Source organism: Parasteatoda tepidariorum, chromosome 4 (genome assembly GCF_982258835.1).
Source record: "Parasteatoda tepidariorum strain Cologne lab strain chromosome 4, Ptep-v5.0, whole genome shotgun sequence".
Lineage (NCBI taxonomy): Eukaryota > Metazoa > Arthropoda > Arachnida > Araneae > Theridiidae > Parasteatoda > Parasteatoda tepidariorum.
Window position 1 is genome coordinate 28,400,286 of NC_141758.1, and position 27,811 is coordinate 28,428,096.

Here is a 27,811-nt window from a genome sequence, read left to right on the forward strand (position 1 = left end):
AAATAGTGGTGAATTAAATAAAGCAAACTATCACTACCCCACCCACAAATAAACTGCTAAAGAACTTCTTTGGTTACCAGTTTTATTTTTTTACTCTGATTGATACGGATTCATGTTGGCACGTATTTGTGACAGTCGGCGCGAAAGGGTTAAAACGAAAGCTTTCAAAATTTTGGTAACAGTTTCTTCAGCCGGAACAAAGTGGCAATGGGTAGGAGCTTTTAAATCGTTAATATGTAGTGGTGGGGAAAAAGTTTAAATTAATAAAAAAAATCATATTTTAAAATACAACTTAGCTACCACTACAATAAATTTTTGTAAAAAGCGTTTGGCAGCCCAGAACATTTTTCTTTAGTAAACATTTTACTAAAGAAAAATCTGTCGATCCGTTTCATAAGTTATAAGAGTGACACGTTTTTTTTTCTAACCGAATAGTTTTTACTTATAGCTATGTTAAACATAAACTCCTGGAATTGAAACAAGAAATAGAAACCGCTTTTGATTTTAATTAAAATCATAGCCACGTCATCATTACGATTGGTTGCTATTCATATAATAATCATAGTTGCCTATCCTGTTGCGGCTCAGATCCGAAATGAGCAAAAGATAATCTTTATATGATTAATTTTAAAGACAATAGTGGTAGTCTTTTAGCTCATCTAAATATTATTTAAGAAAGTTAAAATGTAAATGTGCGCATTTTTCAACAAGAAAGGAAAACGCAACCAACTCTTCAACTTAATAATTATTTTCGGATTTGCATGCGAAGATTCAGCTTTCATGTTTAGCATACCTGCCAGGTTTTACGCATTTGGCTTAAAATTTTATTTCTTTATTTGAAGTGGTAGTAAATGTATGCTTTTTGCATATTCCTTGCATTAATAAACTTAATTTATAATCTTTTTGACCACCACTTTTTCTTAAAAATAATTAATTATATGGAATAATATTTCGTAGTTATTCTACCAAAAACAACTAGTCTCAGTTGCCCAAAAGCCAGAAAACAGAAGAAGAATTGATGTACCCGCATTCGCGGGCAGGTACTTTGGCCAATCTTATGTCCAAAGTGGAGTTATAGTCTGCGCTGAATAAGCTTTTTCAAAATACAGCGCGCGTGTCTGCCTAAAATTGTAATTTAAATTCCATTTATCTACCACTGAGGAAAATCATCCTTCGAGGGCATTAAAAGTTGGCAGGTATGAAATAGAGATGAGTCGAGTTCATTTATTGAAAAAAGCTTCTGGGCTCAGGCAGGCTTGGACGCATGATGAAATTTCGTGAACTTACTTTTCTACAGACGATAAAAAAACTTGAATATTTGCTGTTGTTGACAAATTTCTCTTTCAAATTCAATAAGACCTTGTAAATTTTAAAAAGTGGTAAAGAATATTAAATAAATGTCGACAATTTATTTTCTATTTAATTTATTCTTTAATTTATTCTTTAATTTATGTATTCTTTATTATTTAAGCACCACTGGAAATTGTTTTCCAAGGAAAGTATATATGCATGAAAATTCCATGTGCTTAACTACTTAACAAAATGGTATAGTTAATTAAGAAATATTTTTTAGCATTAACCTAAATTTACTAAAAGAGCTAGGATTTCTACAATACCACCACGGGGGCCGGGATAGCCTGGTCGGTAGGGCGCTGGGCCCATATCCAAGAGGTCGTGGGTTCGATCCTCGCCGGCCAAAGACTCCCCGTGTAGTAAATGGTGACTGATGCACGTTAAATCTGTCGAGTCTCAAAGTCCTCCATGTTCCCACAACAAATCAATACCTCTGGGGGTACTGATCCAGGAGTTTCCTTGTCTTCTGGATTGGTTCAAAATTACAAGGCTACGGAGTTGAACGTAAGTAGTCGTAAACCCATGAAATTGGGTCGGCTGTTCAACGACGGTTATAAAATAAAATAAAATAAAATACCACCACGGGAACTCTGATTTAATTTTAGATTTTCATCGTATTCAGATAAGCAGGGCTTAAATTTTTTACATATCAAGACGGAAAAGAGCAAAAACTGGTACGAAAGACATTTTATAATTGAATTATATCGAGATAAATAAAATATCTGTAACTACCAAAATATTTTTTACAACTGTAGCACATATATAAAACTATTATTCAAGGTATAGATAAATTGCTCGGAAAAAAGAATAGATTCACTCCCCTTATCTAGTTTTGTTCGAAATGGATTTGCTACCAGCTTTCCAGCTTCACTTTCAGCCCTGCAGATATAAGTGATACAAACTCATTTCGTTACTAATTTTCTTGATTTGATGTCAAAGGCGAGATTTAAAAATCAATCGTTTATCTGACGTATATGCTGGGCGGACTTCAAGTTTGCCAGCTAGACGGAAAAAGCACTGGTATTAAAATTACTTCAATAATTTTCGGGAGGTATAAATCTATTCATGACACTATACAATTCATGCCATTCCTTATTTATCTTCGTTGTTTGGGAGCTGGGCACCTGAGCCAATACAGGCTCTTTTCGAAGTGGATACATACGTTGAAACTGGTTACATTAACACGTTCACGCAGGGGTGACCCACCGGTGGGTCACGCTAGATTGTCTCATCTTGGCAGCGCACCGGAGTAAAAACTGGTAACAATAAATTTCATTTTTTAGTTTTTTTTCCCCGGGAATAATAAAAATCCATAACTACCAATTGTTTTTAACGGATGCAATTTTTATATTGAATTGCTTCTCCGCCGTTAAATTTTTTCCTTACAGTGAATTGTTATTGTTGAGAATAGATTAACTCCTCCCGAGTATTATTTAACACTGAAATAGTTCTTCTACCAGTATTTTCACTTTTCCCGGCGTGAACGTGTTAAGGCAGTGTTTCCCAAAGTGTGGTACGCGTACCCCCAGGGGTACGGGAACAGTTTAGCGGGGGTACTCGTTCTTATGCGAAATATCTTGCAACAAGCGAAAATTTCGAAAAATTTATATTTAAAAACAAAGCTAGCGATGAAAATTTACGATTACGTATTTTTCTTTTGGCTATATTTTGCAGAGTTAGCAGTTAATAATTAGTGGTGTCAACAGCCAGTTTTGATTTTTAACTTTTGTGCGAATTTCTTATAGTAAAAAATGCAATCATTTTTTTATTAGTGGTACACAGAGTTACGAAAATTTTTAAAAGGATACGCAAAAGTCATAAGTTTGGGAAACACTGCATTAAGGGAAGGAGTGCGAAATGGAGTAGTGAAAAAATGGCATTTGGCCATCGTGCTACAATAGATGAACTGTGGATGTGTGAAAACCTTAAAATGACTTGAAAGGGAGTTGAGAGAGATCAACAACTAAGAAGTCCGCTGTACTTTAGCTTGAAGTAGATATCTCGCTGTTTGTATGATTACTTATTTCAATGAGGCAATTGGCATCACCAGAATCTGCTTTTAATTTAAACCGAAGGAACCTATCTGCTGACAGTAGAGTTTAACATCGCGAGACCCCTACTTGCAAAAAATGCTTCAACCAAACGGGTTCAAACGCTAATGGCCATCATTGCATTCTTTATTTATCGGGGAAGAAGCAATTCAGTATATAAATTGTATCCGTTAAAAAAAATTGGTATAGTTATGGATATTTTATTATTCCGAAAAGAAGCTAAAAAGGAAATTTATTTATTACCAGTTTTTACTCTTTTCAGTTTTGATATATAATGACTAAACGGACTCAGTTTTAATACTTTTACATACATGATTGCCAATTTTTGCACATTTGGCGTAAAATTTTATTTCTATATTTAAAGTGGTAGTAAAAAGTATGCTTTCTATATGTTCCTTGCATTTATTATCTTTTTAACCACCACTATTTTTAAGAACATTATGCATATATATTAATATTTAATGCTGTTATGATACTCCGCATATGCTCCTCCAAAATACAGTGTATGCTTTTGGCTAAAATTGTAATTTAAATTCCATATTACTACCACTTGGGAGAATCATTCTCGAAAGGATTAAAAGTCGGCAGGTATGATCTTAGAATTTAAATCTAAAAAAAGTTACTTCGAACTCCTCTGTATTTCCCACCCTTCAAGATATGAGGTCTTTACGAAACTTTTTCCCTGCTGGTCGTTAACCAGAGCAGAAATTTTTGAAAAAGAATAGAATCAGAAGTTCAAAATATGACCTCTTTCTTATTGGACCTTCTATCGATCTATTTGAATTATTTGTACTAAGTGGTCTACAAAAATTCGTTAGATTCTAATTTATAAAAATATTAAAACACTGTCTTTCCTACCACTGAGAAAAATATTTTCTGAAGCTTCCAAAATTAGATAGCAATTAGAGAACTATTTCTTTATTATAGAATTAACTATCTTATAGAATTAACTTTTTTTATAGAATTAACTATTTCTTTAATTTTCTGATTCTAACTACAATGTATTTTGATTTTACAAACTTTGCCGAGTCATATATTGTACACGTGCACGATAATATTTCAATTTCCTTCTTTTCAGAATTTCTTGGAGATCTACCAATTGAGAATCCTGATTTATTTGGTGGCGATATTCTTGGCATAGAAAATAAAGAAGTAATGAGTAATTTTTTTAAAAATGTTTTAACTATCTGATTTGAATTCGAATAAGATTGTAAGTAATCAATACGTTGCTGTAACGCGTCGTTGGAGACCATATCGTTTATTGTTGTCATAGCAAATACAGATTCAGGAAAATGAACAGAGCTCGATATGGACGTTTTAAAAAAGTAAAATTATTCCCGTACTTTAACAGCACATAATAATTACAGCCAAAGTATAGGTGCTCTTATTGACAATGAAAAATTCACCATATTGGCGACTATTCTGATGATCTAGGCAGCTTTAGTGACATTATTGGTGATAAAAGTCTTATCTTCCTTATCCGAAGTTTAGAATGTTGTCGATGAAGTAAGATTTCACTGCAAGTTTTGCTGTATTTATAAAGTAATTAATAAATAATTTTGCTAATACTATTATTTGATTCGAATTCAAATAAGATTATAAATAATAAATACGCTACTGTGACGCATTTTTGGAGAACATTTTGTTGTTGTCATAACTTAATTACGGATTCAAGAAAATTAACGTAACTCGACATGCACGAGTAAGAAAATTAAATATTCCTGTATTTTACACACAATTAGAAATTGCAGGCAAAGTATAGTTGCTGTTATTCAGAATGGAAATTCACCATATTGTCGACTAATTTGTTGATCTTGGCAACTTTAGCGTCATTATTGGTGATAAAAGCCTTATCTACCTTTCCGAAGTTTGGAATATTCTTGATGAATTAGGAAGTGAGATTACAAGAAGTTTGGCGTCTTTTCCCCTATAAATAAATTTGGATTTTCAACGTGAATCAAGTACTTTTTGTTTTTACTAAATCTCAAATTTCAACTAAAAATCAGAAAAAAAAATATTCAAATTTGTTACGCTGTGAATAATCTTCAGAAAAACAGTTTTCAGTAATTATAAATTTTAACCAAGCATTTTACTTTCGAAGCAAAGGAGCGTAGCGACGTTTATTAAAGAAATTTTTTATATTCTTAGTTTTCATTCATTTCTTATGGAATTGAAAATCAATTTGGAGGAACAGTTTCTGTCCATGAAAGCTGATTTTAAGAAAAAAAACAAGGGAAGCGCGTGGATGCCTCTTTTTCACAGTCTCTCCGAAACCCTTCTTTCCCCTTGAACTTCAATTGTAATTTTATAATGGGATACTATAGTAAAGGGAAAGGCCTTACTATGGCAGTAGTACGAAAAACGGGTTCCGCTTAAACTTACTGGACGATATATGTATTTTTTAAATTGTTTAATTAGTATTATTTTTATTATTATGTAATTAAATTGCTTGAAAAAATATTTACTCTCACTAGTTTTTTATTCTGACTGATGGTTGGCTTGCTCTTCTGCGAGCTACGTCCACTTTCGGCCGAGTAGTCCTAAGACTAGCCTCGTGAATTTAGGCTTGAGCTTATCACTCACTCCTAAGTCTTGGTCTCAAGTTTGGTGCATGAAACGTTTTCCTTTTTTCTTTACGAAGTAACTGGAGTTTCATTTCAACCCGAAATTTTTGTTCAATTTTTTGGCGATTCTTTATAAGTAATCCGTCTTTTTTTAAATCATTTATTTATTTATTTAATTATTTATTTATTTAACTAGGAGGCTTCGTCCCCTGCTCGCTGGCGCTCGCCAACCCTCGGAACTGCTTTCGAAGTTCATTTCGGATTGCTTTGCAATCCGATGCTCGCTTTACTCGCTCATTGGATACGTTCTTAACGTTTAGCTTTTGTATACTTTTTTGAACACTGAAGTTCCGAAAACTTTTCACTGTAGAAAATTCTAAACCTGTGCATTTCAATATTAATTTGAAATTCCAAACAGTTCACATATTTTTCTTAATCACACTAATCTAAATTTCAGTTGTTGAGAAAAGTAACTGTTGTAAGTTTTGTTTTAAAGTCTTTCCCACCAGAGGGCTAAAACCATGTGTTGTAAAATAATAGGAAATAGTACTGAACGCCGGATGTAAAGCTTCGGCTTCGATGAAGATAATTTTGTGAGAAATTTTTTGATAATTCGATGAGAATTCAGCCGATTAGACACATGATTCTCACTACGTGCTCTTGCGCGCCGAAGCCTATCGATTAAAACGTATTAGCGTTTTATATAATGTAGATTAGCCATATGATGCTCACTACGTGCTCTTGCGCGCCGAATCCATTCAATTAAAAATGAAAACTGTTGCCAGCGCGAGAAAAGAAATATCATCGGTTTTATTGATACATACGTACGTATTAGCGTTTTATATAATACTAGGAGGCTCCGCCCCCTGCTCGCTTACGCTCGCCAACCCCCGAGAATTGCTACGCAATCCTATGTGGTTCACGCCGTGAACCATGTCTCGCTGCGCTCGCTCGCCAATGAACACAATGTTCTAGCACAAAGTCATAATATATTATCATCAAAGACATAGTATTTTATCATCAAAGACACAGTATTGTACTTATGTAGATGAATTCTACCAATGTTCTTATTGGCTTTTAAAAAAAGTATATTAGCTATTTAGCTTGTACATGGTGAAAAAATCAAAACATTAGCTAAATAAGAAACATATTAGCAAAATAAATTATCAAATATTGCTTCACTAATATTCTGCATTTTAAAGCGTGAAAATTCAATGCATAAATAAACGCGAAATATAAAAAAAAAATCAATGCATTCAATACAAACACTTAAACGTTTTTTAGACGTTTAGGTAGCTCCCAGTAGAAAAATATCAATTCAACAGCGGCCTTTTAAAGCATTCTCACTTCAATTAATTAATTAATTCCTAATTGAGTTTGAATTAAATATTGTCATGTTTTTAGTGCATGCATCTGAATTGAACAACCTGATAATGCTCACTCTGGTTATTGTTATCTGGTTGCTCACTACGTGCTCTTGCGCGCCGAATCCAATCAATTAAAAATGAAAACTGTTGCCAGCGCGAGAAAAGAAATATCATCGGTTTTATTGATACATACATACGTACGTATTAGCGTTTTATATAATATAGATTATTAATTTATATTATAAGAAAATCCAGTTGCTTATAACAAACTGGAAAATTTTTTTGAAAGCATTTTCAAACCATTATTGAACGCAGAAAAGCCTATTTAAATTACATTGTTTTATAAAATTATATTATATATTTTTATTACTCCTACTACAGATGAGAAATTTTTTATTCTTTGATTTGATGCGCCAGGACAGAATGTAGAAAATTGTTAGATTTCCCTTTAACTTCGGTTTTTCCAGGAGATATTTTACTATATCACTATAAAAGATTTTTGCTTTTGGGAATGTTTAAAAATTCTTTTAAAAAGATGTAGCATTTCAGAAATTTTCTAATAAAGAAATTATGTCTTTTTTATTCAGGATAAGAATGCTGTCGCCGAAAGGAGTTGTTCCGTATAAGAAGGATCCAGGCTTACACTCCACTATTGGTAAATACGGGGCTGCCAACTTTCGATGCTTTTTATAAAAACTTATTCTAGTGGTAGCAATGTTTTATCATATAATTTTTTTATTCATTTAAACATATTTTCTTACTACTACTTAAAAATGATTTAAAAGTTCATATGCACGTCGTATTCTTATGCATTTTGATCAGTTTAACGTATTGCACAGCTCGTTATATGTTAGCAAAATTCAGAGATGCCAACTTGCTCCGCTCTGCAAAATAGTATTTTCTAGCGGTTCCGATATTTAACTTATTTTTAGTTTAGTATTTTTAATTTTAAATCATTTTTCCACCACTAAATATCAAAAATTATAAAAATCATGTAACATGCAACCGAAAAGCATTAATTATTTGGCTACTGTTTTTTTAAAGTAGGCGTAACTATGCTTATTTTGCAAGTTATACTATTTACCTCTTTATTAAAATTTTTCTAGAGAGCGGAGCAGTTGGCATCCCTGAAAATTACAAGCTGTTCTGAAAGGTTAGGCTTGTAAATGTTTACCATACTACGAAATATATTGCAAACAGCGTAGTAATTGGCAGGCATGTTAATGTAACGTAACCCACTTGTATGTAACCTCCACATGGTTTTTTTTAATAAATAGTATAATAATAATAAATAATAAATAGTATAATAAATAAATTTATAAATAGCCCAGACTGTTAAAAAGTGAACCGGTTGTGCGCATGCAGGAATGCCAACTGCTCCGCTATCTGGAATAATTTTAACAAAGGGGTAGCAAATTATATAGAAAACATCGTTAGAGACGGACAGTTACGCCAACTTTTTAATTGAGTAACCAGTTGATTGATGAGTTAACGTTGCATCTTATATCATATTTATAATTTTTGATATTTAGTGGTGAAAAATTTTTTTAAAAGGAAAAATACTAAGCTGAAAGTAACTTAAATTTTGCTACCACTAGAATATACTATTTTACAAAGCGGAGAAAGTTGGCATATCAGCGCATGAACCTAGATGCTGGATATTGGGGTTATCTCGGCGTTTGGCGCAAAGCGCCACTAACCGATTCATCGATTCTGTTTTTTCGTATTTTAGGAGGTCCTAAATATCTTTGAAGTTGTAGTATGTTGTAACGACAAATCAAGTCCTTAAAGAAGTAAATCTTTAGTTTTGAAGTGAAAATCATCTTTGGAATGGGGAGATCCCCTTGAGTAGAGTTTTATGATAAAGTTAATAGTATTTTGATATTAGCGCATGAACTTTATTTTATTTATAAAAAATTGGGCACCTGGGCCGCGCAGTGGCCCCTATCCCATACATCTAGAAATTTACATAAGTTTAAAGTGATAGCATTTTGAATTTAGCAGTCGATGTGGTTGCTAATACAAAATTACAAGCACTTTGCTTGGGTAAATAAACATTTGAATATCGAAACTAAATTTACACATATAAATATAAGCATATAAATATAAACATAATTTGAAATATATATACATAGGTTGACATAGATAAACATAGTAGATATAACATTTGACTATAGAATCTAAATTGACACATATTGACATATATAAATATAAACATAATTTGAAATATATATACATAGGATGACATAAATTAATATAGTAAATATAACATTTGAATATCGAATCTAAATTGACATCTATTGACATATATAAATATAAGCGAAATATTGTTCATTAAATACATTAGCGCATGAACCCAAAGAGAAATTTATCATATATATTTCAAAATTTATTGTATAGTGGTAGACAAATAAATAAGACATACCAATCGTATTCATAAATTAAAAATTTTTTTAGACATATATTTGCTACCACTTTCATATTTTTACTAGATTTTCTGTTAAAGGGCTCTTTCGTAAACTGGCTTACCTTCATAATGGTCTGATCGGACTATCTATAAAAAAACCGCGTGGAGGCTTTCAGTCGTAGGTGGCATTTCCTTTACCATTTCCAAAATATAATTAGTGGCACAGGTGGATTCCTGGCGAAGTACTTTACTTTATTTTAAAACAACTGGGCACCTGGGCCGCGTAGCGGCCCCTATCCCATTCATCATGAAATTACAACAATGAGTTAAAAACATTTTGAATATAAGCAGTCGTTGTGGTAGCTTTACAATAATATTACCATGATTAGAGAAAATACAAACTTGAACAGAGATATTTACAGTAATTGCCATGAAAATATGTACAGAAAATATAACCTTGATTTGAAAAAATTACAACTTGAACAGAGATATTTACATTAATTGCCATAAATATGTACAGAAAATTGAATATGAGCATTAATAAATGATGATTATATATATACAAAAGTCGTGATTCAAGAACGTGAAGATTTTACGTAAACTTTTGACAAGCCTTAGTGGCGCCATCTAGTATGATCAACTTTAATTTGAAAGGGCAGTATGCAGTATTTATTTTAATAATCTGTATGGAAAATTAGAGTTCTGAATAATAATAAGAGTTCAAATCAAGTAAAAAAAAAAAAAAATATGTTACTGTGCAAGAGCGGCTTCCCCCATAATCCTCTGAAACAGTTGAAGCACTTCTTGATTTTTTAAAAGTTCTTGCAATTCTTTAAGTATTGTAACCAACCTTTGAGCAAGTCCTGTTGTTGGTGGTGGTATGACACGTGTTCCCCTCCTGCGGGGACGGGCTCTGCACCCCGTGTAGTTGGCTGTATGAGAGTCTCCGCAGTTACTGCACTTAGGTTGCGTATTTTTATCTTTTTGGCACTCGTATGATCGGTGTTTGGCGGCGCACTTTACACGTCTTGGTGGTGAATTACATGATCTTTGACTGTGGCCAAATTCCTGGCAGTTGTAACACTGGATTGGATTTTGCCCGCCTCGGAACCTTTCAATACTGACCGGGATACTTTGTATATGGGTGATAAAGAAAATTTGTCGATTAACATCTGTTTCTGTGAGAATTGTAAGAAAAAGTGGGAGGAGCCTGTAGGTCCCGCCCACTTTTCTCTTAAACTGAATTATCTTTTGCGTTATGATGTCTGACTTCGCCAGTTCCTGGGAGATATGATCAGTATAGAATCCAACTGGAAGACCACGAATAAGAACTTTTATATGCTTAATTGGTTGAACTCTTGCTGGAGTTGTGGGTGGATCTACGTCAGTATCAGATATAGATTCAGATGGTTGTAAGGAGGTGGCGGTATCTATCGGTGAAAAAAGTTTACTATTCGTGGCCATGATTAGATTTGCTTCAGCTTTTTTGACATTATTTTTCTTTTTCTTCTTCTTTAAAGGGGGTTCTGCAATATTTTTGGTTGAGCTTTCTGAATCTATGGTTGACTCATTCCCCGTCTGTTTCAAAAGTTGGCCGCCTTCATAAGTTTTCATATCAATGACATCAATTGGTGTTGTCGGTATTTCGGGCCTATTTGGCACAGGCATGAGGGACTGCTCCAATTGATTTAGTTTCTCAAGTAGTTCTTTAATTTTCCTTTCATCTTCTTTAATTCTTCTTTCCATGTCTGCTAACTCTTTAGCCATTTTGGTTTCAAAATCCGAGCATTCCTCATCTGACGTTGAGCCACGTGCAGGTCTTTCGGTCAGCCGCTTTCCGCCACGTCCGTGGTGGTGATACGTAGCCATTGTTGCGTGATTGCAAATATTAATTTCAGCAGTGATGTTAACGTAAATTGAAAGCTACTATATCGGGCAGAATCGTTTAACTTAACTTTCATCTACTTATACTCTTAAGTTACTTCAGAATTAGAAAACATGCATGATTGCAAGAGTATGGAATAGGTATTACTCACTCAGAAGACACCAATGAAAATCCGAAAGTTCTACGACCTTCTAAAAGCATAAATTGTTTTTCCACATCACATCAGAGCATTTTTCACATGCGCATGACCATCCACAAGCACATGACCCATTACCTCCTGGCGAAGATTTATGTAACAGAACTAATAGCTCTGTTTACCGCATCTCACCAACGACTAACTTTCAAATGAACTTCATTTCAAAAAGTAAAGACTGGTACATCAATTACTTCAGTCTTGTAATTTAACTCGGAGAAACTTGAAATTCGAGCTTAATAAATATAGGGGTGTACAGAAGAAAATGGAAACACTTCTATACTTATACACTTCTTCATATTTCTCAAGAAATACTTAAAAAATCATTTTATAACTTCAGAAGTGTTGAAATCATTCGATTTCTCATACTTATCAATTAAGTTTAAAGCTTTTAGATGTTTCAGGGTTTGACAATAATTGAATGTCACTAAGAACGAATTGTCACTAAGAACAACTTCTTTGTGTGCTTTGATAGAAATTAAATAATTTGCCACTCAGGGAGTTTTTTATGTATTTTAAATCAATTAATAAGTCATAATATAGTCACCAGCTTTTATTGATTCCTTAGGAAACAAACTACTAATAAAATAATATTGCAAATAGTTTTTTTTCTTCCTTTTCAGATAAGGTTTCTGTTAGGAATTTCTTTCAAGACTGTAAATCAAAATCTCTTATAAATTTTAATTATTTTAAGGTCTTTCTTGCTTTCTATTTGTTATTTCGAGTTTTTTTAACTTTATATTTGTACGATGAATGTCGTTGGTATTTTCGAGAAAATAAATTTATTTTCAACTCCATAGGGAGATAAGCCTCCACACGGTTTTTTATGGGAAGTCTGATCAGACCACTATGAAGGATATCCACTCTCCGAACGAATCATTTAATACGAAATCTAGTTAAAATAAGAAAGTGGTAGCAAATATATGACTAAAAATTTGTTTTATTTACGAATATTATTGGTTTGCCTTATTCACTTGTCAACCACTACAGATTCAATTCTCAAACCTATATGATAAATTTCTCTCAATTACTTCCACAAAAGGTTTTGGGTTCATGCGCAAAACTAGTTCACTCTTTAAATTGTTTGCGCGGACTACTTATGAAAGACCGTATGGTGGCTAAGAGCCTTTATTGTGACTCTCTATCTCACCCTGTTAGTGGCGGTTAGGTACTTTATTTCTCCCCATGTTTTGATTATTATTATATATTCTTTATATCCATCGTTGAACAGCCGACCCGATTTTGGGTTTAATACTACTAATGTTCAACTTCGTAGCCTTGTAATTTGAACCCAATCCAGAAGACAAGGGAACTCCTGGGTCAAGTATTGGGAGAAATTTGCCATTGTGGAAGATTTCTTGATGGAACTAACCCTCATTTGCGTTACATGGAGAGGAAAACCTCGCAAACCACCCACGGTTAGCCAGACGGCAAGGGAACTCCGGCCCATAATCCGTCTGCCATTGAGGGTATTGATGCCAGTATTGTGGTCGGTGTGAGCCGGGTGCGAAATTCGTATCGACTAGCCATCGCTGAGATTCGAAACCGCCTTACCTCATTGGAAGGTGAACGCTCTATCCCCTGAGCCACCAAAGCTCATTTTTGATTATTGACCTTAATTCATTCAAACTAGTTCTGAGCCACGTCATTTTAGGTCTTCCCCTCGCCCGTTTATCTTGGGGTGTTCATTCCAGCGCCTGATTTACTTTGAATTTTTCAGGCTTTCTGATAATGTGTCCAATCCGCAACCATTTGTGTACTCTGATTTCTATTTCTAATGGTTTTTGCTTGCCGATTTTGAATAATCCGTTATTAGATATTTAGTAAAACCATTTTATATTATGAATTCTTCTGATACATTTGTTGATAAAAGCTTGTAACATATTCGTATTTGTTTTACCATGTTTCTAAGGAGTGTTAAAGTCCTTAATCAATGTTATAGAATGCTTAGCTCATTATTAATATTAAGGTATGTTTAGTTCATTTTAAAGGTGAAGGGCTTAAATTTTAATTAATCTTTATTTTTACTATTGTCATTGAAGAAACAATCTCTAAATATGCATTTTTTTCCAGAAAATTATGTTTTACAAGCATCTTTTGGACATTATAAAAAACACACCTGCATCAACTTTGTGCTTTGGACTAATGAGACTGATTACATTTATCTTTTTCCTGGTGACGGGTAAATATTTTTGCAACAGAATGAACTGTTAATATTTAATAACAGTCATTTTGTGTTATATTTTAAAATATGAAAAAGTATTAAAATTAGGGAAAATATTTTTTAGCATTTGCAACAAATAAAATGGCAAAACTACTAAGAAAATCTGCTTTCTACTATCATTTTCAACCATTTTTCCATACGTTTCCTAAAGTTATTCGTTTGAATTTTATACAAATATTCCTCAAATAAGGTAAACTACTTGTATTTGCAGAGAGATTCTTAGACGCAATATCTTGGGGAAATATAAGAATTTGCTCATCGCAAAACCATCAATTTGTTCATAAAAATTACCATTGAATTAAAGAGCAAATTGCTGAATACAAGAACTGACAAGGGAGATAATAGCTTAAATTTCAATGAAAAAATAAGGAAATTCTTCCGACTGTAGTTTTAAGCAAACAATAGCAACGAAAATAGAGACATAAGTGAAAAGGTGAAAAGAGAAATAACATCAAAAGAGAGTATAGTTTGGTTGGAAGGGGAAACAAAATCATGGGAATTTTTAACAGTATGGATATAGTTGGAAGTTAGGTGAAATGATGCAAGATAAACAGAGAGCAAATTTATAGCACGGATCGAGTATCAATGCTCGACACAATAGGTCTAAAAGCAAGTTTATATTTGTAAACTTTAGGAATGGAGTAGAAACGAGCTCAGTTCGAAACTGAAGGAATGGTATCACGTTTAGTGCAATCCGAAAGAGTACGAGAATTTTTTATTTTATTCTTAATGGCTGTAGAATAGGAAAAGTCAGGGTCAGACTTTAAAATTGTGTAGGGGCATAGGCTAACACATTCTTAACATAAATATAGCCATGGCCGAAACTTTTTCTCCTATTCTTCGTGACATATTCACGTTTTATTTCAAAGAAATATTTTCGAAATCGTTCAAATTCTCATGGAGGAAAAGATATGTTGTCGATACGTTTGTCCTGTCTAATTTCCAAAATGCATTTTCTGTTGTGAACTCGATTGACCACAACATTCAATTTACTTCACACACGGAAATTAAGTTTAACTTTATTTTTTTTAGAAGTTCTCGTAACTAAGTACCATGATCATGTTCCACTTCTATTTATAGTAAATATTTTGTTGTCTATTAATATTAATATTTAGCCCCCTAATATTAATTTTAATCATCCTAATTCTCAGAGATTTTCTGCATCTTATACTTTTGTTCTCCAAGCACTAAACCTTTATCTCTGATTCTTCTTTTAACTCCAAACATAACGTCTTCTGCTCTCATACTGATAACCGTGGATCCAACCCTTTTATAGTTGAACGCAGCACTTGTTAGACTTACACGTTTCTCTTCCTCTAATCCTCGCAGAGATCATGTTACTTTACAGTTTGTTCCTCCATTGTTACAAAATTGCTAATATTCTCTCCTGTTTTGCTTCATTTTTAGGCCTGTTAACAAAATTATAACACATAATTATATCACTATAACTATTATCAAACTTAATAGAATCGCCTAAAGATTCGGTTAACTTTGATAATCGTTAAGCCATTTACTACTTTTCTTGTCATTGCGACCTTTGCTACACCGGTAAAAATAAACGCCTTTTAAAATTCTGACTTAATGAACACGATAGATCTGTCCGTTTTGAAGAATACAAGATATCATCCATTGCTACATATAGTTTGAATCTTGGGCATAAATTCAATTTTAACAAGGACAAAATTATTTTTACCACAGTCACATCAGCTCATCTTGATGCCCTGGAATCTTTTTTTTTCATATGAATTCTGGTGCCCTTTTTAACGATATTAGTTCCTCACCACCTCTCCATAGTGCCTGGAAGTACATCTTAACCTCGATTTCCCCCATTCGGCCACTCTGGGTGAGCAAAAATTTTATTTTAACTGCTCAAATTAAAATAAAATTGTACGCAAAATGCGTGAAAGTTGGCAGTTGTGATAATGATTCGAACTCCGTTATAACCTTATATATATCCCTGTTGTAATTCTAGATGCTGTCCTTTTCGTATATGTGCTCTCTGCTCATCAATTTGAAATTATTGCAAAAGTTGTTCTTAGTATTGAGAATACAAGTTTGTATTTGCATGAGAATGAATAAATTATTCGAATTTATCAAATATTACCAAAACTCAGAAGAAGTTTTCAATCTGCATCTTCACAACTATTAAAAAATCTTAAGCAGAAGTTTTAATAATTGACAGCTATGCAATTTATTATAGTTTATATATTTATCTTATTAACACATATCTTTACATAGGTGCTATTCATACGTCGGAAAAGTTGGAGGAAAACAACCAGTATCACTTGGCCGCGGGTGCGGATGGTCCGGAACAATTATTCATGAACTAGGACATGCAATAGGATTTTACCACGAACAAAATCGTTCTGATAGAGATGATTATTTGACAATAATATGGGGAAATATTCCAAATGGTTAAGTATTTTTTTTAATATTTACAGTTGTAAAAATCGTAAAAAAACAACATAGAAGTTGCAATTTTGCACTTTGAAATTCACCTATGAGCTACAAAATAACGTGAACATTTATATCGTAACTACTCGCGAACAATCTTTCTTTTAGCGGTAAATGTTTTAGAAGATTATTCAAGGCAAATTCAAGAAATTTTTTCCAAAAAGCATAGAAATCTGGCAGGTCTGCAAGAAATATTATGAAAACAAATTCTTAGATCTACCAGTAAAATCGTAAAACTTTTTTGTAAATTATTGATCTACAGACTAAACGAGTTCGTTTTGTTATTCCTTGTGAAGTTGATCAGCATACTTATTTCTAGGCATTCAAGAATGATACAGACAGACATGGCCAATTTTCCGGTTTTTCCCGAAGATTAAATTTTTGTATTTAATGTGGTGGCAATATTTATATAATTATAGCGATCAATGTTAAAAGGAGATGTGTTACAAATCTGCACTTTCGACAAAAACCGAGAAAATTGTGGAAAGATTGTTATAATTGCTTCCAAATTGTTGGATTCTCTTCTTAAGGCAGTCTAAAAAAATACTCGGTATTTTATAACAAGAAATGGTTATAGGCTATAATTGGTTACTTTGCATTTTTGAAATTTAGTACACATTCCCATTTCACATTGATCAAAAAAAAAAAAAAAAAAAAAAAAAAAAAAACGAGGAAGAAGAAGAAAAAACGGAAGAAATGAAAAACTGATGAAGTAAGAATTATCCTTTTATGTTAAAAGCAATAACTTTAGTCCCCAAACAAGTACTTTGACAAATTGTAAAAGTTAATGACAGAACATAGGCTCATGTTATCAATCAAAAATGTATAGTAACTGTTAATTCAGTCTCATTCCCTCCATCGCTGCCACTATTCAGACTTTGCGTAACTGAGTTAGCTTCTGTTTGAGACCTAGGTCATCTCTGCAATATTGAATAGAATTGATAACCAACAACATAGATCAAAAGGGTTCTCTGGTTATCCCATTTCTGCTGTTTATGGATACACGTCCAGCTAAAGGATAAGCTTTAAGAGTTGGGAGCTGAGTAACATCTTCTTAGTTGCCACCACAGAGAATGCGTGGGATACCAAACTGTTGATGTACTGCCCCACTTTTCCAGGTACATCATGGCTGGATGAAAAGTCACGTGTCCTTGACATGGTCCGTCAGTATTATTGTTTCAATGGCATTGATAAGTTGGTTACTGCTGGAAAACTGACGAGTTGCATAGATTTACTTTTTTGATTTTTTGGTGGCGTATACAATACGCCACACGTGTACTTGTGTTAAAATATTAAGCGCCTGTAGTTAAGGGTTAGATAATAATATTAAAGTTACTAGGGCTCACTTTGCCACAATTACGAAAACATAACATTGATAAACCTCATTCTAGCACTGATTTTAATAATTATTATTGCAATCGTTTCTCGATATTTCGATTCTCCATGATACACTATTATCATATTTATACCATGTCATTGTAGAAACGGGGCATGAGCTACACATATCCCTTTTCAAAAATGAACAGAAACTATTGATGGGTGAAGTTACTCCAGATGAAGTCCCGTTCCAACTCTGAACATTGCGTTTATCTGTACAGATTCCAAAACCAACAAAAATCTTAGTTTCGAAAAAATTTTACAAACCCCCTTTTAACCTTTTCGGGACTGGTGAGTCATAAATGTAGTCGTACGGAATCAGAATCAGGAGAGTAAAAATAAAAACCGGTAGCTTAAGTTTGGGCATAGCTAAATTGACAGACTTATTTTTGCTTTCACTTTAAATCCAACACATCCAATCCATGTGCGTTAAAAGTGTAACTATGCAATTTTTAATTCGAACTGAGTAGTGGGGAATTAAATAAAGCAAACTATTATTACCCAGCATACTAATAAACTGATATAAAAATAGTTTGGCTACTAGTTTTATCTTTTTTCCCCTGATTATCGACACCCTGAGAATGCATATATGACTCACCCGTTTCGAAGAGGTTAACAATGGCCGCTTCCATTACATTTTCTTTTCTTTAAATAAATGTGGCTCAAAAGGATTTTAACTACTTTTACTTTTAAATAATTTACACATGTAAGCAGTATTTTTGCAATCTCTCTAATAGTGTATTATCCTTCACTTACTGACTTAATTTTCTCATAACCCTTTTCCCTTATTTTAACTTTTTTTAATCTGATGAAGGAACATATAGCCCTTCTTGATAGGCACTCTGCATTCCATGTGTAAATCGAAATCTCTATTAGTGTTTATAAGAATTGGCTAAATTTTAATGAATTACCAGCGTACAATCTTAATTTAATTAGATTTTCCCTACCACTAAAAAAAAAAAACACTATTTTGAAAAGGGTAAAAGTTGACAAGCATGATGATCCAGGACCCCTCAAGTGGAGCGCTTGAAGTGAAAATAAAGCAACCAGACTGTCTTCTAATCATAATGATTCAACGCAAACGGAACTTAAATTCATGATGAATGTGATAGGGGACGCTCGTGGCACAGGTGCCCAGCTAAATCGACTGGATAATCCAAGACAAATTTCCGACTGCCCGTGAACAGAGAATTTTCTTTACAATACATGTATGTCCAGACAACGCCTCCTATAACTGAAAACCTCGACGCTGTTTTTTATAGGTAGTCCGATCAGACCATTGTGAAGGATATCCATTTTCCGAACGAGTCATTTAATACAAAATCTAGTTAAAATAAGAAAGTGGTAGAAAATATGTGACTAAAAATTAATTTTATTTATGAATATTATTGATTTGCCTTATTCTCTTGTACTACAGATTCAATTTTCAAATATATATAATAAATTTCTCTCAATTACTTTTATAATAGAATTTGGGTTCATGCGCACAACTATTTCACTCTTTAAATAGACTGCGCGGACTACTTATAAAAGACCGTGTGGAGGCTTATTGATGTAGGAGGTGATGGTCCGGACCACCTTTCGCTCTAGACTTGAGTCCAATGAATTTTTCATTTTCTCCATCGTAAGGACAAGGGTTTATAGAAAACTTTAAAAAAACAATAAAATCCCTAAGAAAAGTCTGTGTTATGAATTAGATAAAGTATTAAATAATGAGTCCCTTTGCAGAAATTTTTTCGTGATTCACATCGCAGTATTTAGGACAAAGGGGTCTCCTTGATTTTTTTTTATAAACGCGTTACAGGTAGTAATGTTTTCTTGTCTCTTTAAAAGTTTGGTTTCGGTATCAAATTTTAATTTGTATGTGTCTAAGTTATTTTTTGTCATTCTGTTTAAGAATGTTTAGGAGTTTGTTAGATCTTACGGATAGTCTGTTCTGAAATCAATAATGTATTTTTTTAATTGAATTTTTCAGGGATGGAAGATCAATTCTTTAAATTGAAGTCTTACGAAAATCGATTGCTGTCATCTTTCGACTATGATTCAATTATGCTGTATGGGTCTTACGCTTTCACCAAAGACCGGAAATCCAATCTAAAAACAATGACCGGAATCAATGGACGGTTTCTAACTGATGTTGTGTCGAAAACTCAAATGAGCAAAAGTGACATTCGGCGAGTCAACAGACTCTACGATTGTTAATTTTAAAACAATATTTTAATAAAATGCACAATTTACTAATGCACAACAATATTTCATCAACGTAACTTATCACGTTGAATGCCACGCTAATTTTACATGGCTTGCCCGTCTGGCCACAACGGTAAATAACTACAAACTAAATTTGTACATATTAGGCAGATTTTGCTAGTTTTTTTAAAAGGTTTAACGTGATATATAAGAAAAAAGTGGCGAATTATATAAGCCAAAGAATTATTCAAAAATAAATGGTGGATAAAAATGTACTCAATTGAATTTATTAAACTAAGAATCACAATTCATAAACTATCACTTGAAAATATTCATTCGCAGCAAGTTGGCATCCGTGTCTTAAAACTATTTTTGTGTGTTCTACATTGCATTCATTTCTTCAAACCATTTTAGTAACGATAATAACATAAACGAATTAAAAGTTTACTCGAATTATGTGCTTCTAATAATCTTGGTTCCGCCGGTGAACCCATCACCTTTTACGTCAGAAAACCTCCACACGGTTTCTTATAAGTAGTCTGCACAGATTATTTCAAAAGTGAACCACTTGTGCGCATGAACCCAAATTCTATTTTAAAAGAACTAACTAACTATTCAAGTATTTTCGGAGTACCTATCCTAAACGGATATCTGCTCCTTCATCGAGTTTGGGTAAAAGGAAAGAATGGGACAGGGGTGAAAGCGAGACGGAAAAGAGGAAAGGCTGGTAGTAAAACCATTTCAGTTATAGCTAGTTTTGGGGAGGAGTTTACTTATTCTTTTTTTTAATTTTTACCCAATATCTACTTTATCTTGGAAAAGAAGCAGTTTTATATATATGCCAGAATTATAAAAGAAATCTTGATAGTTACAGATATTTCATTTTTTTTTCGAAAAAAATGCTGGAATGAAATGTTTTACGTACCAGGTTTTTCTCTTTTCCGTCTTGCTATATAAGGGCTTTCACCCATGGAATGGAATGGGAAGGGAGGTGCGGTACTTAACATTTGTTAAATCGCATATAAATACAATTGGGAAATCAAATCTGGGTTAAATATAATATAAGTCGCAAATAGTACATAATATAGTAAAGACAATGAGATATTTACAAAAGAAAAGATATTTACAAAAGGGGAGGACTCCCTCTGCACTGTCTCTCCTTCCCCCGGTAGCCGGGCTTCATTGGTGCAGAGTGCAGATTTTAAGAGTACTTGAAAGAAATTCGTCATATATATTTGAGAATTGAATCTGTAGTGGTTGACAAGTAAATGAAACAAACCAATTATATTAATAAATTAAACAAATTTTTAGACATATATTTGCTACCACTATCTAATTTTTAATGGATTTCATATTAAATAATTCTTTCACTAATTGGTATAAATTCATAGTGGTTTGAACGAACTACCTACGAAAAACCACGTGGAGGCTTTCAGTTATACGAGGCGTTGGCTAAAGGGCCCATGTGCCCGAATTCATTTTCACTAGTAAACGATCATAACTTCGAATTATTTTTTGACCAATCTAACCTTTATTTTTAATGACATTAAATTTCTACCGATATAGTGTGTAGAACAAGACTATGTTTGCTTATGTAATCAGCACTAAATTATCCCAACGGGAAATAAATTTGACCATAGAAACTTATTTATAAGAGGGAAAACTTCCCCCCCCCCCATTTCTTTTTGTAGAAGGTGCAAAGCTGAATCTCTTAACGTGGAAAAAATGCAACTAAAAAATAAATTTCTATCTTGCTTTTTATGAGTTTGCTGCCAGTATTAAATTTTTTAAGAACAGTCGAAACTGTACATCAAGTTAAGGATTCTAATTTAATTTTAAAGTTAAAAAATTTTATATTTGACCTAAATATATTAATCCTTAATTGACATATTATGTTTTAAAGTGTAATTAACCCATTTCACTTTAAGTCGAAAGACAGAAGTAAATTAATGAGTGAGTTCTTTGAAATTTTTCATACTACGTTATTTAATTGCAGATGGATAAAAATTAGAAATAAGAGCTATTAAATGTAATAAAGAATATCGAAAATAGAAACTTTATTACGATAGTATACAATTAAAATACACATTAGTGTATGAATGGCAATGACTTGATTCAAATTATCTAATTTTACAGTAGATAATAAATTTAAACAATCATTTGAAGGTCGTTATTCATAAGCAAGGATGTGAAAAAGAGGAAATTTTCGGTCTGTTAATGATATATAAAACCTGATATGATAATTTAATCAATTTTTGTTTTTTTGCATAAATACGATAACTTCAACTGGTAGCGGTCGGTATAATCTACATCAAGATTTTTCATTTAAAAATATCATACGTATACGAACATGTTTAAATGACGTATGATATGTCTGAATGACGTATTGATGACTTGCCATTATTTCAGCGAATAATATGCTGTTTAGACAAATGTTGTGAGCTTGTAATAGTTATGACAGTTTTTAGTCAATTTTTTGTTCTGTTAATGATATATGTACCTCGAAATTTTCGGTCTGTCAATGATACATGTACCTGATATGATAATTTAATCAAGTTTCTTGCATAAATACGATAAATAAAACTGGTCGCATTCAGCAAATCAAGAATAGGATTTTTCTCTTAAAAATGGTATATATATATATGAACATGATATATTTAATTGACGTGTTAATAACATGTTGAATTTACATGACATACGGACATTATTTTAGTGAAGTATATGCTATTTATATAAATGTAGTGAGCTGGTAATAGTTATGACAATTTTTAGTTAATCTTTTGGTTTGTTAAAGAGGTATACACCTTATATGATAATTTAATAAATTTTCTTACATAAGTAAGATAACTTCAACTGGTCACATTTGGTATAATCAAAATTAAGATTTTTCACTTAAAAATGGTATTATACATACATGAACATGGCATGTTTAATTGACGTATTGATGACTTACTATGTATTACATTAATGGAAATGCCAGCATAGACCGTCACTACCCCACCGCCAAATCTTACATTTTAGTGCACGAACGCAGGATTGTTTCTAGTGCCACGTTCCCTCCAGATATAATTCGTCAACTATCAAAATGAAAAAAAAAACGGGACCCGTCAGAGAAAAGACTATTGCGTCATTCATTTCCCCTCCAGTTCACATGCTCTGTTGCCTACTCCCAGTGGGCTCGAGGGTGCCTTGCTGGTAACGTGACGTACAGCATTGACCAGCTAGTATACAGACCTACACCGTAAAGGCGGTTCCGGGCAATTTGTGTCAAAACTGTGGTGCCAGTAGCCGATTGAAGGTATTGTTGAAGAAGAGTGGCATTCATATTTCCGTGCCTCCGAGCCGCTAGCGTAAATAACGATCTTCACTATGCATTGCTGAACGTCTACGCCCTGGCCTTGATCTTCGCCCTACATTTCCAGTCTCCAAAAAACGGTTCCAGTTCCTGGAAATCACACTTTGTGAAATTCCAATGGCTTCCGCTACTTCGGCTTGCGTTGGCCCCTCCCCCTCTAGCTAAGAAATAGCTTTCAAAGCTTTTGATTCGGTTAAATGACTCCTTTGAGGCATCACACTCATCAAAACAACGTGCTTACTGAATGTCGATCTTTCTTTTCCGCTTTGTCTTACATTAAGTTGAAATCCAAATTCAATTCGCAGCCGCGAAAGCGTCGTCTTTGACGTCATACTCAAAATTTGCATACTGCGAAGTTTTAAAATAAGAAAAAATTGCTTTTACAGCTATTTTATAAGAGACTTACAACATGCTTTAATCGTTTTGAGCAGTGTATTATGGTAAATATGTAGTATTATCTGATTTCTGCAGAATAAATCTAATAATTATACACTTTGCGATCACTTTTTTAAAAAAATCATAATAAAATTGAAGTATTTCATTAATGAGAGGCTGTGAGTACAAAAATAAACTTCGCTTCTGTCTTAAGTTACCTCTTAGGGTACATTGCCAAAGATCGAATCGTTCTGAACACTGCTTAAAGTTTCATTTAGTTAACTTCCAATTTAGTTTTATGAAATAAATTTTGAAGTTTTCTCAGCAGGATTAACGAAATGAATATAATTTTAAGAGACATTAACACCAGAGATGCCAACTGTACCAGATTCTACGAAATATTTAATTAAGAAAGCTAGTGTACTATAAGTTAAAATTTGCGGATTTTAAATTAATTTTGCCAACTTTTTAAAAGTCTCGACACTGCTTGCCTAGTCTACTTGGTTGTTTAATTACAAATGTTGCATCTTAGTTTTTTTTCATTCCATCGATTATGCTTTGTAGAATAAATAGATTGTGGACATGTAAGAACCACGACTGAATAGGAAAGAAAAAGAGATTCTGACGGTCTTTTATAAGTAGTCCGCGCAGACTATTTAAAAAGTGAACCAATCGTGCGCATGAACCCAAAACCTTTCAGATAAGTATTGATTGATTGATATAAGTGGAATCTCGGCGTTAAGTGCGAAGCGCTTCTAACCGATTCATCTATACTGTTTTGGCATTTAGTCTAGAGGTCATATACAGTTCAAAGCTCTAAGTTAGGATCAGATAATAAGTCCATGATGAGGTGAGGCATGAGTTTATTCAGTAGTACATCAGTTGTATGGGGAATTCCCCTGGATTAAAGTTGTGAGAAGATGCCGCACGTCTTGGTCCTTCAGCAAGTCTTTAAGTTCACTGATGAGTTTCATATAAGTAATTGAGAGAAATTCATCATATATATTTGAGAATTGAAACTGTAGTGGTTGACAAATGAATAAGGCAAACCAATAGTATTCATAAATAAAACAAATTTTAAGTCATATATTTGCTACCACTTTCTTATTTTAACTTGATTTTGTATTAAGTGACTCGATCGGTTAGTGTATCCTTCACATGCATCAATTGTCAAGGCGATCATCCAGCTTGTTTTACGAGCTGTGGTGCTCGGCCGAGGCGAAATCATCGCACCTTCACGCGTCAACCACAAGATGTCCCCAGCAGTGCAGTGAAGTTCCTAAGGATCATCAAAGAACTTCAGGAACTTTTGAAAGACGAGAAAATCATCTCATTACTCATCTCCCTGCTCCCAGCCCTAAAGACGTAGATGAGGAGCCTCACCATCAAGCCTGCTATATCTTTCATGATGCCTTTCATTATTTTATCACATTTCAGGTTTTTTTCCGAACCACCAATACAACTTTCTTATGTATGTCCCTTTGGGATATTTCATGATGAATGGGATAAGGGCCATTTAGGCCTCAGATGCCCAGTTCTAAAACAACGAACGAATAGTGTATCCTTCACAATGGGCTGTTCGGACTACCTACAAAAAAACTGTGTGGAGGTTTTCAGTTATAGGAGGCGTTGGTCTAGCTCTTCCCAGATTGTTTGATCGAAGATCAATTAAGCATCTAAAATCATAAAATATGATTATAATTAATTTAATAAGAAGTATATAAGGGATTCGGTCATTAAAATTCTGTGTCATTTTATTCGATTTGATGAACGGAAATATTCTGCTAAACGGAACATTCTTTTTTTAAATATATTTATACATTAGTTTCTGTAATTGAGTTTAATTTTCTCTGTGAGTGATAATTGAAGATATATTGAAATACTTTCCTTTTTAACGAAACGAGTGGGATTTTTCGTATTTACTCGCGTTGAATATTAAAAAATGCTGGTCAGGAATATATATTATTCAATTGCATAAAACGTATAGCTTGTAGAGAGAAACCCACAGCAGATTTGAAATCAACAACGCGAAAATGTCTGAAATCCACTCTAAAATCTCATTAAAAAGAAAAAAAACTTCTTCTCTTAGACTGATACAGAACCTTTTGGCAACCGCTATACCGGCATCCTGACGCCAGAAATGAGGCAGTTTTAAATATATGCCGTAGTTGTAAAAAAATTGGAGATAGTTACAGAAATTTTATTTATCCCGAAAAAAGAATGAAATGTCTTTTGTTCCAGTTTTTACTCTTTACAGGGCTATTAACCCCTTGGGGACGGGTGAGTCAGAAAAGCATTCGTACAAAATCAGAATGAAGTTGTAATTAAATAAAAAACGGTAACTTAAATCTAGTCGTTGTTAATTTGACAGACTTACTTTGCTTTTACTTTAATTATTGTTAGTTTAATCATATATATAATCAATGTTAGTTCAAAGTATAACTAAATAGTTTTATTTTGAACAAAGTAATGGTGAATTAAATAAATCAAACAATTATAACTCCGCCCACAAATAAACTGCTAAAGAATTACTTTGATTACCAGTTTTATCTTTTTATCCTGATTGATACAGTTTCATGCTGTCACGTATTTGTGACAGTCGGCGCGAAAGGGTTAACCTAGCGTTTCCATGCCTGCCAACAACTACACCTTTCATAAATATTTTATAGAGTGAGAGACATTTAAAAACAATAGCTTTCAGATGGTTATTTTGCAAAACATTTAAACGCTTTACCACGTTATAGCTGTTACTTTACTTTTATTTACAAAAATTGGGCACCTGGGCCTCTTAGAGGCTCTTATCCCACACATCTAGAAATTTACAGAAAATTTATAGTAATAACATTTTGAATTTAGCAGTCGATGTGGTAGCTAATAGAAAAACAAGCACTTTGCTTGAGTAAATATAACATTTGAATATCTGATTCATCGAATCAAAGTTGACATATATAAATATAAACATAATTTGATATATATATACGTAAGTTGACATAAATAAATATTAACATAAATTGATACATATTTCACTAATTAAATTTCTATATTTTAACTAGCACATATTTAATTATGACATACATTGAAGTTCATTCGAATACATTGTGGTAGCCATAAAAAAAAATCAAGCCGTTCGCTTGTGAAATAATAAAACAATGAAAAATTCAATATGACAAATTGACGTTTTTACATAACATTAGAAATATTGATTGTAGACTTTAATTTAAAATAAAGATATAACATGATTTGATATGTACAATAATTGATTTTTGAAAAATGAAGAACATAATTGATGAATATAGATAAATTATACCTTGATTCATGATAAAATAACATATTTGGAGAAAATGCAGTAAATATATTTTATTAGAGAAATATTGTTCCTTAAATACAATAGAATTTGCAAAAGAATTTAACGTGCATAAGTTGATAAATACATATGCATTAATTGGCTATATTTTCAGAAAATAAAATTTGATGTAATTTAATTTAACATAAGTAAAAGTCTGCTGTGGAAAGTTCAGTGAATTTAACTTGAGAGTTTTGGAAATAAAAATAGAACTCACTGTGATTGAGATGTTTCCCCGAAGATATCCCGCAGAAGACGTAGCACTTCTTCATTTTTGAGCAATTCCTGTAATTCTTTGATTAATGACACTAATCGGTGAGCAAGTTTAGGCGTCGAATTTGCTGTTGCTCGAGGGCTCCTTCTGCTGGGGCGGGTCTCAGTATAGTTGGCTGTGTGGTTTTTGTAACAATTACAGCATTTTGGAGTTGTTGTTCTGTCTTTGTTGCATTCATGAGACCTGTGGTTTTCAGCGCATTTTACACACCTTGCAGGCGCATTGCAGTGGCTTTGCCTATGTCCATAATTTTGGCAGTACGTTAAAGCTGTAGCAAAGTGGCGTTGCACATAACCTTTTAAATCATTTATATGCAGTGGTGTGGAAAATAAGATTAACTGAATAAGAAACAGTACATTAAAACATTAACTTAGCTATCGCTGGAATAAATTTTTTCAA

At 33.0% G+C, this 27,811-nt stretch overlaps 1 protein-coding gene across 1 annotated transcript in view; it reads left to right on the forward strand.

Annotated features, from left to right (window-relative positions):
* The window catches only part of LOC147810833 (astacin-like metalloprotease toxin 4), a 35,874-nt gene extending 15,536 nt beyond the window's left edge, over positions 1-20,338 (forward strand). Inside the window, exons 2-6 of the mRNA XM_087160846.1 lie at positions 4,483-4,556; positions 7,923-7,990; positions 13,894-14,002; positions 16,283-16,458; positions 19,851-20,338. Of these exons, the coding sequence (XP_087016972.1) occupies positions 7,930-7,990; positions 13,894-14,002; positions 16,283-16,458; positions 19,851-20,077 (573 nt within the window). The 5' untranslated portion in view covers positions 4,483-4,556; positions 7,923-7,929 and the 3' untranslated portion in view covers positions 20,078-20,338. The remainder of the gene's footprint in view (positions 1-4,482; positions 4,557-7,922; positions 7,991-13,893; positions 14,003-16,282; positions 16,459-19,850) is intronic.
* The last annotated feature ends 7,473 nt before the right edge of the window (positions 20,339-27,811 follow it).